The sequence below is a fragment of the Bison bison genome, unplaced genomic scaffold, assembly GCF_000754665.1.
Source record: "Bison bison bison isolate TAMUID 2011002044 unplaced genomic scaffold, Bison_UMD1.0 scf7180017864526, whole genome shotgun sequence".
In the NCBI taxonomy this organism is placed as follows: Eukaryota; Metazoa; Chordata; class Mammalia; order Artiodactyla; family Bovidae; genus Bison; species Bison bison.
Window position 1 is genome coordinate 1,749,698 of NW_011495077.1, and position 15,101 is coordinate 1,764,798.

The 15,101-nt window shown below is 44.4% G+C and overlaps 1 protein-coding gene across 1 annotated transcript in view; it reads right to left on the reverse strand.

Annotated features, from left to right (window-relative positions):
• Positions 1 to 10,170: 10,170 nt before the first annotated feature.
• Positions 10,171 to 15,101, reverse strand: part of PSMB5 (proteasome (prosome, macropain) subunit, beta type, 5) — a 5,593-nt gene continuing 662 nt past the window's right edge. Inside the window, exons 2-3 of the mRNA XM_010831272.1 lie at positions 14,107 to 14,413; positions 10,171 to 10,681 (exon numbers count right to left, since the gene is read on the reverse strand). Coding sequence (XP_010829574.1) covers positions 10,395 to 10,681; positions 14,107 to 14,413 — 594 coding nt within the window. The 3' untranslated portion in view covers positions 10,171 to 10,394. The remainder of the gene's footprint in view (positions 10,682 to 14,106; positions 14,414 to 15,101) is intronic.

Below are 15,101 nucleotides of genomic sequence, written 5' to 3' on the forward strand. Positions count from 1 at the left end.
AAAATCTAGCTCCATAGCCCAAGTTCTTAACGGTTATGCCTCACTGGCTCAACAGTACAGGTTTGAAAAATATTGTTATCTGATTTCATCCTCACAACATTCCACAAGACAAATGGCCTGAACGCTTCTAAAATATCAATGTAATGAAGTCACATACAAAGGTGAAGGGACTGTTCTAAATTAAAGGACAATAAAGAGACATATCCAGGAGATAGCGAAGGACAGGAAAGCCTGCCTAGTGTGCTACAGTCCATGGGATTGCAAAGAGTCACACAGGACTTAGTGACTGAACAATAACAAAATGCAAAATGTGATCCTTGATTGAATCTGGGTCAGGAAAAAAAAAAAAAAACTATAATGGACACTATCGGGATAATTGGGGAAAACTGAATATGGGCGATGAAATATATGAAATTAGATAACATGACTGTATTAGCAGTGAACAGGCAGGTTATTGGCATCCCTATGTTATAAGAAACAGAGGATCAGAGAGAGGTTATTACAAGGTCTCATAGCTTAATAGATGACTGACCTGGACCCCCAAGGCAGCTGTCTTGTTCAACCTCCCAGTGCTGAAATGCCTCCTGCATTCACTGTTGGTTCTCAAAGTCCAGGATGTTCTTGATACGATTTGCTTCTCAGCAGAAAGGCCTATTGCCTCCAAGTGGTTTTTTTTCCACCCTAGCAGCACTCTGGCTTATACAGCAACCCAGGCAACAACTGTGCCTATTATATGAAAATGAGGTTGCATTTGCTTATATTCTTAAGGATTATAGACTTTGTGTGTTTCCTTTCCCATGTTTTCCATTAATTATTTCCTGCCAGCCAGGAAGTCACTGGGAAAACATTTGATAGGAAGATACTAGAACATCGTATATCCTCAAGTTGTACAGGTGATCATTTTCAAAAATGTTAGGATAAAGGGAAAACAGAATTGTTAACAACAATTATTGTAGTCAACATTGAGGGTTTACTAGGTGCTAGACACTCTACTTCATTTAATCCAGTCTATGAGATAAGTACTAATATACTGCCCCTTTTACTAATGAGAAAACTAAGACTTAGAGAGGGAAGATGTTATATACCTCAGGGTTACTGAGCTCATTAAACAGTGGAGTCAGAACTTGATTCCAGGTCTTCTGACTCCGGGGCCTGTGTTCTTGGTCATTCATTAGTCTCTGACTAAATTTCAATCCACTCTACCTTGCTATGTTATCCTCTTTTGCTCTCGTTCTGAGTCCACGAAAGAGAAATCTGTCTTCAATCTGATTATCAATAGAATGTTCATAACCCCCATACAACATCCCTTGGGATATATCTTTAATTATGAGTGTATTTCTACAAAGATCAGAGTTAAGATGGAAAAGCCATTTTCTCTTTTTTGCCCACACCATACAGCATGCGGGATCTTCATTCCCTGACCAGGGATTGAACCTTGCCTCCTGCAGTAGAAGCAGAGTCTTAACCACTGGACCGCCAAGGAAGTCCAGTCATTTCTTTTTAACTTTCTTTCTTTCTCTTTTTTCCCCCTATGGTCACAGGGGAATCTTTGGTAGAAAGTTCGAGTAAACCATTTTTGTGCTCTTACGTAATGAGAATAGGGAGAAAATGCACCGTTTTCATCTAATTACAATTTAAAATTCTAAAGCATTTGAGATTTCAAATGTTAAACTTCACAGATGACTTGTCGATTGAGGAAAAGCTACTTATTTAGCTTTGAATCAAGCAGATCTCTTTAGTATTTTAAGCTGTTTCTGTTTAGTGAGATCCCAAAGGGGCCCCTCCATACAGTGAAATCTAGCTTCTCCTGGCATGAGGCCAGGAAGCTGTTTCTGACAGTCAGTCATTAGCACACGGAGAGCATTTTAGAACAGAAGTAGAAGGAAATCCCAGAGTCAGCTGGGACTGTGTCCTCAGAGACCCTGGAGAGGGAAGAGTCTGAGAGTGTTGGAGAAATGAGAGATTACAGAAAGGTGGAAGATAATACAAAGGAAAAGAGAAGGAAGACAGGCAGAAGGACATAGTACTCAAGGAAGAGTGAAGAAAGGAGTTATGTTGTAGCAGGAGTGAGAGTCAATTAGGTTTTCAAGGGAAAAAGTTATGGATTTGGTGGATTGTTAAATGCAAAATAAACAGTATAAACAGCTGGGATGTCTTCCTTTCAGTCAGTTCAGCTGCTCAGTCATGTCCTACTCTTTGCGACCCCATGGACTGCAGCACACCAGGCTTTCCTGTCCTTCACCATCTCCCGGAGCTTGCTCAGACTCATGTCCATTGAGTTGGTGATGCTATCCAACCATCTTATTCCCTGTTGTCCCCTTCTCCTGCCTTCAATCTTTCCCCATATCAGGGTCTTTTCTAATGAGTCAGTTCTTCACATAGAATATGTAAAAACAAAAAAAGAAAAAATACAAAAAAATTAAAATTCAATAACATAACAAATTAAAGATTGATAAATGCAAAGTAAAAGGAGGAAGAGGAAAAAAAGACCAATGTCAGCTAATATAGATAGAAGGACAGAATGTGAAAAACCAACATTTGCAACCGCCAATGCAAAAAGTGATTCAGGAAGGATCATCAGTGGATGCTAAAACCAGTGGGGTCAAGACTGTGGGAGAATAGGATACTCCCATGATTTCAAATAATCATTCTACTTACTATTCATTTACTCATAGTTAATTACAAAGGGCAAGTGTACCTTTATAAAGAAGAAACCTAGCAGGCACACTTCAGCACCATCAGTGATGTAACAAACTGGCATCATGTCCCTTCGGCAGCAGTGCAGCGGGAAGTATACAGTATCACCCAGGCAATGTTCTTGCTAAAAATGTTTCACCTGAATCTAATCATGAGCAAAGAATCAGACAAATCCAGATTGCACTAGACATATGATGGTCTGTGCTCTTCTTCAAAGTATAAATGTCATAAGAGACACACACAAATATGATGACCTATTCCAAATTAAAGGCAACTGAAAAGACATGACAATTAAATGTGATGTGTGAGCCTTGATTAAATTCTGGATCAGGAGAAAAAAAAAGGTATAATGGACACTACTGGGACAGTTGGTGAATTTGAATACAGACAGGATATTAGATAATATGATCATTTACATTCCTTAGTGTGATAACAGTATTGTAGTTTTGTAAGGGAATATCTTAGCTCTTAGGAGACATATTTAGGGGTAAAATATCATAATCTCTGTAACATGATCTCTGTACTTTCAAATGATTCAGTAAATAAGTAAATGGAAAAGAATAAGTAAAAGGATAAATACATATAAAGCAAACATGGCAGAATAACATTAGTGAACATATGTGAAGGATAAGTGGGTATTCATTGTACTATTCTTTCAACTTTTCTGAAGTTTTCAAGCATTTCAAAATTTTTAAAAATAGATAATTTTTTTTTTTTTTTTGCTTTAGCAAGGAGATCAAACCAGTCAATCTTAAAGGAAATCAACCCTGAATATTCATTGGAAGGACTGATGCTGAAGCTGAAGCTTCAATACTTTGACCACCTAATGCCAAGAGCTGACTCACTGGAAAAGACCCTGATGCTGGGAAAGATTGGGGGCATAAGGGGAAGGGGATGACAGAGGATCAGATGGTTGGATGACATCACCGACTCAATGGACATGAGTTTAAGCAAGCTCCAGGAGTTGGTGATGGACAGGGAAGCCTGGCGTGCAGCAGTCCACGGGGTCACAAAGAGCTGGAAACGACTTAGTGACTGAACAACAACATTTAGATTCAACCCTTTCTCAAAACAAGGTTACAGTCTCAAGGACTCTGGAATTCCATGATTTATTTTAGGACTCCATTATAACGCTTCAGAAGATTCCAAAGCACAAGTTAATAAACACCACCAGGATGTCAAGGCATTCTGTTTAAGCAATGGAAGAAAAGCAAGTGGCACAATGCTAGATTTTGAAGGAAACCCAAACCCAAAGAAAGGTGACTTGTCTCCATTTTTGGGCATGGGGCTTGGTGATACAACTTCCTCTCTTTCACCAGGACTCTTTTCCTTATAAAAAGCAAGTCACTCAGGTGCCTGATACCCAGGAACCAGGCTTGGATACTGGCTAAGCCTCTGTCCATGGATTGAAGAGAAAAGCAGAATAAAACAAAATACACTAAGGGAGATAATGTACAGAGCTATACCCGCAGCTCAATTCTTTACGGGCTGATCGTATTCTGTGTGCAACTAATCCTGCAGTTTAAAGAGGAAGGTATCAGGACTACATGAGCCAGGCAAGGTGGGGATGGACCAGAATGCTTCTTAAAACTGCTTTCTATGGTATCCAAGAGATGGTTGGATGGTGTCACTGACTCAATGGATATGAGTTTGAGCAAGCTCCAGGAGATGGTGAAGGACAGGGAAGCCTGGCGTGCTGCAGTCCATGGGGTCGCAAAGAGTCGGACACGACTGAACAACTGAACTGAACTGATGGCACCAGTTGTGGTCATTTACAAGCAGGGGGTGGCATAACATCTTTTAAAGATTCATAAAGCAAGTAATTTTAAGTTGTATTCATTTAAAAATTTTCATAGTATGTTTCAGAGGAGCAATAATAATATAGGGAGTCATAGTGCTAAGACTATGGAGAAGGCAACGGCACCCTACTCCCGTACTCTTGCCTGGAAAATCCCATGGATGGAGGAGCCTGGTGGGCTGCAGTCCATGGGGTCTCGAAGAGTCGGACATGACTGAGCGACTTCACTTTCACTTTTCACTTTCATGCATTGGAGAAGGAACTGGCAACCACTCCAGTGTTCTTGCCTGGAGAATCCCAGGGACAGGGGAGCCTGGTGGGCCGCCGTCCATGGGGTCACACAGAGTCGGACACGACTGAAGCGACTTAGCAGTAATAGCAGTGCTAAGAAGGGGTAAGAATCACTGACATTAAGATACCATAGTGAAATCCTTCATTTATGCATTTATTCATTAAAAATACATTATATTATCTCTACTAAGTAGCGTGCACCACGCCAGCCATAGGGGAATAAACAAAATGTATAGTAGAGTAAATGCTTAACTGAAAAGGAAGACAGATACCATAAAACAATATGAGACCTTACATAGATGCTCTTGGATGTAGCCAAGGTAGCTGAGGATCACAGTTGGGTTCTACTGACTGAAGGCTGATCCACCTTTCTGTGACTTTTCCCTCTTTGGGAGGTACTACTTAGAGACGTGGGACTGTGTTTAACCTGTTGTTCTGGTTTTAAATGCTCCACTGCTTTCTTTTCTGAAGAGGAAGCTGGGAGGGCAGCCTCAAGACTCAAGGGAAACAAGGTGATTATGAGCTCTCCCACAGAACCCTGGTGCTCTGTGGAGTCCCTCTAATCAGACAACAACACACATCACCACTCCAAAAGAGCTGCTATGAGTAAAGGGTCAATGTGTTCTGTGGAACTCTATGAATGGGAAGGCTAAGCATGTCTGATGTCCCTGGGAGAGCAGTAGCTGAGGCGAGGCTGGGAAAACAACTGCAGTAGGTATAAAAATACCCCTTTGATTTTGGTCCCTCGTGGGCTACACAAATTCCCATGTGGACCTGCTTATTTCCTTCTTCCTGGAAGTGCCTGCTATTCCTGTCTTCCTGGGAGCTTGTGTTTCTTTCTTCCTCCTTGCCATTTGAATAGCCTTTGTCCTGACCTGTGGACATGGATGTTGTGAGGTGAGTGGCCAGGGAGTAGGAAGGTGAGGGAAGAGAGGACCTCTTTGTGAGTCTAAAAATAAAATGTTAAAAAGGTACTGGGGGAAAAAAAGGCACTGAATCTGTGACCCTGCCTCATTTATGCTGCTGCTTCTCATGAGAGAGGTTTGTCCTTTCCCATCTACCTGGCTGGCTTGAGGAGGTGGTTCTGAGAGAGCGCCAACCTTCTTGCCAACCTTGCACAAGCAGTGTAGACACAGAGATTCTCGCAGAATGTAAGCGGCTGTGACAGTACAGGGGCAGCGCACAGAGGCGCGTGTTCATCATGTATGGCTGGAGAAATTATCTGTCTCCAGGGGCACATGTTTCACTGTGCATTAGCTTCTCGCCGCTTGCTTCTTCCCCGTTTCTCTGCCCACTCTCTTTATCACTGTCCTTCGGAGGCTCCCTTCCCACTCCCTGACCCCCCCATTCACAGTTCGGCTCTGCCCATCAATGTCTCCATCCATCCTCTCTGCCACGTCCCCGTCCCCCTCTCCGCTTTGCTCAATCTCCTTCTTGCTGTCCAGGAGTCGCTTTTCTGTTTCTGTCTCTCATTTGTCTAGTTTTTTTCTAGCTCCCTCTCTCACATTCCATCTGTGCTTCCCTCTGTAATACCAGCTTTTTGGGTACCCTGAAGCTAGCGATAACCTTTTCTTGTTATATTAAAGTCCATCAGCAGCATTTGGTTTATTGATGGATTCGTTTTTATTTAAATTCTGAGAAGAAGGGAATTTTTATACAGTGGGAGCAGAGAGAAAACATGAAATCAAGCAAAGGAAGAACAGAAAGAAGGGGCAGTCTGAGAGGATGGGGTGGAGGGGGAGGAGCGGAAGCATCAGAAGAGGTTGAACTGACATTGCCTTATTTCCTTTTAAATAAACTGGTTTGGATCTTCATGGTTGATGACAGCTAAGTCTGGATTATAAAGGGTTAAGCACCAAGTCAGGCTTGGCCCCTAACTCAGAGGCAGAGCTTCAGGGAGAAACGAGTTGGGTTAAATAAACCCAAGAAGCTGACGTGGGTAGAATTTCTTCTGCCTGACCCATTAACAACTGCGAATGGGACATTTTAGAAATGGTTTTTATTGAAATGCTTCAGTGGGGCATAGCCCCAAGAAGCCAGAACTTGGCTCTGAGGCCAGGCCTGGGGTGTGCTGCAGAGATGTGGACAGTTGGCTGCTGGGGGGTGGGGGGTGGCCTGGGTCAGGCAGGAGGTGCCAGCAGCTGCTGATCAGGGCAGTTCTGATGAAGGTTTGCTCTCTCATCTTGCCCGCTATAATTAAAGCTTTCCCAATATGATCTGACTTCCTAAAGGGAAACTAGAATTTAAAAAACAAAAAAAGAAATCCCCCAAACAGCAGAGATGCTTAGTTGCAATATACATATGTTTTAAATCATAAAACTCTTAATCCTGTCTTGAGGTCACTGCTACTGGTCAGTTTTCAAGCATCTAATCTGTTAGAACCCTGGTGGGAGGGGCTCTTAACAAAACAATTAAAACCAACAAGAATGAAATACCTGACTCTACTCAGCAAATTAGATACATGCATGTAAACTGCCACTGACCCCACGATGCTCCTTCTGGGGGGAATTGCCCCCCCAGATTCCCTCCCTTTTCTCACCTGACCCTTCCATCCCACCTCGTGCTTCTTTCCGACAGACCATGTAGAACTCGTGGACCAGAATAAATCAGTTGTTTTATTTCCCCTCAAAGGATGTAACTTTCCACTCCCCAAATGACTTTGACAGTTTTCTCATTTGCTAGCTGAGGAGGATATCAAGAGACACTGACCTTCTGGTTTTGCCTAAAGAGGGAACACTCAGTAACTATTATGCTTCCGTCCCTGATTTGCTTTAACTACGCCCTCCCTCCCTCCCTGCCATGTCCTCGCTTACCTTCTCACTGTCCCTCTTGAACATTCTACTCACCCCACAGGGCACCGCTGCTCCCTGCAGCCCTCCCTTGCCTGGTATGGTGATGCTATAAGCCACATCTGTCTTCAACCCCACAGCATTCCCTGCCAGCAAGAGAAAGCGTGGGGCCTCTAAGAGTGTTTTGCTCCCTATTTAATCAGATTAGTCCCATCACCTACCCTGAGGAGTCAGATTTTGGTGTTACTAAGCTATCTGTGGAAGGAGGAGAAATTGTCAGACATCACTTAAAAAGCCCTGGCCCTTGGACGCCTGGGAACTGCCGAGAGAAATTAATCTTCCCCCTATTTAAGGCAATTTCTTTTCCATCATCCTTTGTCAAGAGGACTGCACTGGGAAATGAATCTGATGGGAGTCCCTGAACTGGTACACTCCACTCAACAGCATCTCTCCAATGCTGTGCAGCATCCATCATCCCCATGCAAGCAGAGGCTCAGACCACTGCAAAGCCAGCTCCCTACCAGTCATAGCAGCAAGAAATTGCCATCATAGAATGGGTGTCACTGGGTCTAGAGACTTGCAGCTTTGCTCTACCTCTGCTCTGCTCTTTCCAGAAAACCTACCACAAATTGATCTCTTCCATGAAGCCAGTCTTTTCTATCCAAAATCCAGGAAGGCAGAGAAACAAGGATATGCTAGAATACAGGACTCTAGGATATGTTTCTTGCCTCAACAGGACTCTGGCAGTGCAGAATATGTGTTAAATTGAACAGAGACCACTGGTCAGGTGTGGAATAGCAACAGGACAAGGGCAGCCCTACTTCAAGACTCTCTTCTCTCCAGACTCAATTTTCTTTCATGGGCTAAGAGCCCAGGCAGTCATTGCTCTCTGGGGTCAGGGTGGATTTCCAATTTTCAACTCTTTTCACCTTCCAGGTTACTTCCCAGGGCAGTTATTTTCAAATTATGCTCCTTAGGTTACCAAGGGGCTTCCCTTGTGGCTCAGCTGGTGAAGAATCTGCCCGAAATGCGGGAGACCAGGTTTGATCCCTGAGCTGGGAAGATTCCCCTGGAGAAGGGAAAGGCTACCCACTCCAGTATTCTGGCCTGGAGAATTCCATGGACAATCCATGGAGTCGCAGAGTCAGACATGACTGAGCGACTTTCACTTTCACTAGGGTACCAAGAAGTGCCAGGGAGTATGTGTGCGTGGGGAGAGCAGGGTGTGAGAAGTGGCTGGAGGGGAAAGCTCAATGGCTGAGGCACTGGACCCTTCAACTCTACTTCAATCTGACTTGATTTTGTTCAGGGGCTGGGATTTTCTCCTAAGAGTTCATTTTAAAAAGAGTTCTAATTTTGTAAAAGGTCTGCAAAGCACTGTCCTAAGTGAGAGGAAGACAGCTGTGTCTGGGCCTCTCTGGACTGCGGCGCAGAGGGAGCTGTAGTGTGGCTCCTGCATGCTCTGGCTGTAGAGCAGGTCCTGCTCCACACTGGCAGCTCCTGGCTCCAGGGGCTCTGGAGGTACCTTTCAGCAAAATGAATCTCCTCAGGCAAGAGAGCCATTTGTTTTCCAAACTCCCTTCTCTGGTCTCACTAATTCCCAATTTCCCTGCATTTGACAAATGCAATTAACAAGCCTCGATCAGTTCCTGGCCGACAGCCCTCATCAATCAATAAGGAGACTTCAGAGACCGCGCGAGGCTGAGCGGCAGGGAAGGTGCAGGAGGGGAAGGTGGCTGCAGTGCAGGGGAGAACAGGCTTTATAGCTCGCGTATCTCTGAGTGACCCCTCCCAGCCCCCTGGCCTCAAAAGAGGACACTCCACTGTCACCCTCACCAACCACTTTCTTGCTTCTTGCCAACTCATATAAAGCAGCATTTACACCCTCTTCATTCTCTAACGGTTTCTCCCATCAACCTCCTGCATCTCTCCTGTCTTCTCCTTAACAGAAGGCCTTGCCATCTGCTGCCATCACAGGCTGGAAAGCCCCTAAGTGCTAGGGGTGACAAATCAGCCATCTCTCTGCTCTTAGCAGGGACTCTTCCGCACCTACAGGCTCCAAGAACGATTTTGTGCTGTTTCCTGCCCAGGAGGCTAGAGGTCCACGATCTTTTCCCTCTGTCTCCCACAAACACACTCGCAGGGCCAGAAGGACAGGCATCACCAGGATGCTGGTCACTATGCTTTCACACACACCTCTCTGTCCTCTCTTTTCCCAGGGTCAAAGCCTTCCTTTCCCAACTGGCTTACCCTCCTCACCTCTCTGCTCTGCATGTGGCATCAGCCTCCCCTCCCCCAGCACAGGGGGAAAGCTTTTTCCTCAGCAGCTCTGCCTGGTACAGCCCTGTGCATCTTTCCACCTCATCAACTTTTCATCTCTTTGCAAACGGAATCAAGAAGTCTCTCCCTCCTCCCTGCCTCTCTCCCTCTCCTTTGTTATTAGCTTCATGACTGGGGATGTTAATGTATTCACTAGACAATGTCTTCACACCACTGTTTCCTGTAATTACAGTCCCTTCCCTCCCACTGTCCCAGCCCATTTGACTGTAAAGTGCTTGGAGGAGGGACAGTGTGGAGAAAAGACGCAACACAGGCTGAGGTCGAGTAGTGTCATGTTAACATTCAACAAAGTAAAACCAATAATTACCTCTGCAGTAGCTCATTAACAGCTGGTAACACATGGAGGTCAATGCATCAGAGATTTAAAAAAAAATGTGACCGATACAATTGGGGACCCCTCCACTAGAGGATGGGGAACTGTACCCCTATTACCAACAACAGTCACCCCAAGAAATGCAAGCAGCCACATTCGTCTTCCTTCAGTGGGTGGATCCACTATACTTGTCATGCAGATCAGCGACATTGTCACTGGAGACCCGGATCCAGCCATCCTCCCTGACATGGTAGAGGCTGACGGAGCCTCCTGAGTAGGCATCTCTGTAGGTGGCTTGGTAGATGGCTCGACGGGCCAGATCATAGGCCTCCTCCACCTCCAGGTCATAGGAGTAACCCCGATCCATGACCCCATAAGCATATACAGAGCCAGAACCTACAGAGAAGGTGGCCCCTGAGATCCGGTTTCCTTCACTGTCCACGTAGTAGAGGCCTGGAAAGAGAGATGAGGCTAGTAAGGAAACAATGAGCATCTCTTCGGACATCTAATTCCTCTTTAAAGGCAACAGTTCTCCTTTCCTCTTGAAACCCAGGGAGACCAACAGAAATTCAAGAAAATAGCACTTCTATAAAATCGCTTAAAAAAAAAAAAGTGAAGAAATAAAATTAAATATGAAGACTTCAGGATTCTACACATTCCACTCCATCTCACCTCACATTACAGTTACTGCCTTGTCTGTCTTCTCTGTACAACCAAAAAAGTCATTCAAATGACTTCGGTTTCAAGCACAGAACTTTAGTCACTGTGGGAGATAATGTTTGAGACAATCCTAACCCTCCAGAGTTCAGACTATCTGGGAATATTATCTGGACAAGTATGCTATCTCTTCTATCACACAGTAAGAGAATAAAGCCTAGAATTCTAAGTCATATTGTAAAGCACCTACATGGTCCAACATGGTAGCCACTAGCCACATGTGATTCAACACTTGAAATGAAGCTAGTACCTACCGCATGCTGGAGTGATAGTCTTTTGGATATACCAGGTTAAATAAAATATATTATTAAAATTACTTTTCCTTTTCAATTTTAAAACCATGGCTACAACATTTAAGATTACATGTATGGCTCACATTATATTTCTATTGGACAGTGCTGGTATAGACTAAACAGTTGGCCAGGCCAACCACCTTTTTTTAATTAAAAAAAATTTATTTTCTTTTTTCTGGCCACATTGTGCAGCTTGCAGATCTTAGCTCCCCAAACCCAGGACCTCTGGGCAGTGAAAGCACACAATCCTACCCACTGGACAACGAGGGAATTCCCCCAACTGCCTATTTTTATAGTTTTTTTTGAATACACCAACCATTTGTGTATATATTGTCTAGGACTGCTTTTATGCTAAAACCAAGCTATGTAGTTGAGACAAAGATTACAGAGCCTGCAAACCTAGAATATTTACTTACATTTGATCCTTTATGAAAAAGTTAGCCAACCTCTGGTATAACAAAAAGTTAGACACAGATTTAATAAAATTTTGTCACTTCGATCTGCCCCCTGGACCTCTCCAGCTGGATGCCTTTGTCACCAAATTCATATTTAAATTTCCTGTCCTCAAATACTTCCAGTGGTTCTCCCTTATGGGCCCAACTCATCCCTCTTCTGCCCCACCCATCCACTTCCTTCTGTATTTTCAAATTTTGTCAATGTATCACTAACATTTTTCCTATTTCAGTGGGTCTCAACACTAACTATACATCAGCATCATCTAAGGAAGTCTTTTTTTTTTGGCCAGGGCATGCAGCTCCCAGCACCTTAGTTCTCCAACCAGGGACTGAACCTGGGCCCCCGGCAGTGAAACCGCCAAGTCCTAACCACTGGACTGCCAGGGAAGCCAGGTATTTTTAAAAAGATGCCAAGGACTTAACACGGGTATTCTTTTTTAATTGGTCTGGGTGGGGGACAAGCACAGAGCTAGATTCTTAAGCTCTTCAGGTGATCACGATACAAGCCAGGTTGAAAAGTACGCCCCTTATCAGTTTCCAGGTTCCGATGGTTGTAACATGGAGCCCCTCCCAGGCCCACTGCCACTACCTTGCCAAGCCAGTGCACCATCTGGTTCCAATTTCCCTTTCTGGCTCTCTGGCTCACTACTCTGCTTCACACATCTTTAGCTCCAATTAAACCAGACTTCCAGTTACTCCTGGCAAGACCTCATGCTTCTTCCTTCTCTTTTGTTCATTATGTTTCTTTTTTCAAATCCAGGAAAATGAGACCTACCTATGAAGCCCTCCCCAGCTTCTCCCATCAGAAGCAATTCTTCCTACCTCCTTAAATTCTTTCAGCATTTTACTGGTTCTCTTTAAAGTGGTATTCATCTCATTCAGCCTCCCATGAAGTAATCTGGGATCCCTTCTCAGTCTGCTTGAGGCCAGGGGCTGACTCATCCTGAATGGGACAACTTGTCAGGAAGGCTTCTCTGAGACAGTACAATTTAGGTTAAGCTCTGGTTTCCTGGGTTTTCCTTGCTGGCCAGTTTCTGTACTCTTTTACACTGTTTTCCACCACCTGGGACCAATCCAAGAGCTAACGGTTCAAAACAACATTTCCAAAATGTCTCCCTAGACCGCACAAGAGGTATGGAACTGTTCTTTCACACTTTTCAAAGAGAAATGTCTCAATTTCCAAAGTAACAAACTGAGCTCCTCTCTCACAGGCACTTTTAAGTCTCTCCTCATCCATCCTCTATTAAGGGGCGAACTAATATTCTCCAAAGCAAATGAAAAAGTGGTGGGTATTCTACAGTTGATCGACAGAGAAAAACTAGGCATTTAGAAAGGTAAATGAGGGAATTCCCTGGCAGTCCAATGGTTAGGCCTCTGCACTTTCACTGCAGAGGGCACAGGTTCAATCCCTGGTCAGGGAACTAAGATCCCACAAGCCACAAGTTTAGGAAAAAAAAAAAAGCAAGTGGGTAAATGAATGAAGCAAAAACAACAGGAGGAAAAATTAACTATTTTCAAGCACCAAAGGGGAAAATTACACAGAATGTGACTAGCCGTATACCAGCTTGACTAAAGGGACATTCAAAATTGGCAGAAGAGGAACTGCTATCAGATACAAGTCTGAATTTCCTGGCAAGGATTTTATATACTAGGAAGAAAAATAGGTTAAGGAATTCTTTTCAGAGACAACAGGACCAAGGTGATTATATCAAGCAAGGAAAGGAGATGGGCCCAAAGGGCCCCTTCTAGGCCAAAGACTCTCTACAGGGAAAAAGGGAAGAGAAATGACTAACTTTTGAGTAGTTACTTGGTTTTGTTGTCCATTATGGTAGCCCCCAGCCATATGTGGCTGTTGAGCCCCTGAAATGAGGACGACACACCTCAAAATGATATTTTCGTTATTATGGATTAAAACAATTGTTAAAATTAATTTCACTCATTTCTTTAAGCTTTTAAAATATATCCATTAGAAAAAAGTAAAATTACATGTTACATGTGTAGCTCACATTTTTTAATTTATTTTCTTTATATCTAGCTCACATTATTTCTATCAAATTGCACTGATTAGAGTTTTTATGTCTATTACTCAATTCTTAAATACAACTCTTTGCATGTCTTATCATTTTACAGGAGAGACTAGATATATTTGACATGTATTGCCTCATGGAACCTATATAAGATGATGAAACAGGCTGAGAAAATAACCTGCCCTAAGTCACATGGATGATCAATGACACAGCTAATCTACCTCTGTGCCCTTTCCTACACTACATCTCCTCCTTGAACAAAGAGAAGGAAGGACTGAGAACTAATCAACACATCCTTAGCACTGACATATGCTCTTTGATTCATCTGTTCATGCAACCTCTCTGTAATGGCAGCCCAAGAATCACACAGTTGCAGCGAAACTTACCAGGGCCCCTCTTATCCCAGCCACAGATCATGGTGCCCATGGACAGCCCCATGCCTTTATACTGATACACCATGTTGGCAAGCAGCTTGGAGGCAGCTGCTACGGAGATGCGTTCCTTGTTTCGAAGCTCATAGATTCGACATTGCCGAGCCAACAGCCTCTCCCAGAAGCTGCAATCCGCTGCACCCCCAGCCATGGTGCCCAGCAGGTAGGGGTTGATCTCTATCACCTTCTTTACTGTCTGGGAGGCGATGTAGGCACCGGCTGTGGCCCGGGAATCTGCTGCAACAATGACTCCATGGCGAAACTGTTAAGATTAGAGAAAACACAAGCCAGGGGCCACATCAGACCACAAAAACATCACCTTGACATTTCTTTGTGCATCGATACAACCCCAGAACATCTCTGTCGCTGCTGTTTTATACTTCACAACATATTTTCCCACTTATATGTCACTGGAGCTTCACATCAATAGCTTGAGGTGAGATTACCTTCACTTGCTGGCTGAGGAAACAGGCTCAATGAGATCGAATGACTTACCCAAGACAACAGAGCCAGTTATTACAAAGCTAGGCCAGGAATCCCAATTGTCTGGCTCCTATTAAGAGTGCTTCCTCCCACCAACTTTACTCCTCAAGCCATAACTTTTCAGTTACCCTGACCTATCCGGGCCACTGTTTCCAAAACCTTGGGCGGTCACAACAGCCTTCCCTCTGCCAGAGTTCACTGTCGTTTCGGCCGCCTCTTTCCTGGACAGGAGCAGCCTGGGGTCGCCTGGGAATCAATCTAAACAGCCTCGAAATCCTTCTCCCACTTACCCCCACTATTCCCCAGCCCCACCGCCACCCCCGCTCCCGCCAGAGCGAGAACCGAGGCCTCCCGGGACAATGAGACAGCGAAACTGCCGGGGTCGGGGCAAGAGGCCCGAGCCTCCGCCTGGGCTTCGCGGCCGCGGCCACGGCGGGTTCTGGACCCGCTGGGAGGCTGGGAAGGGC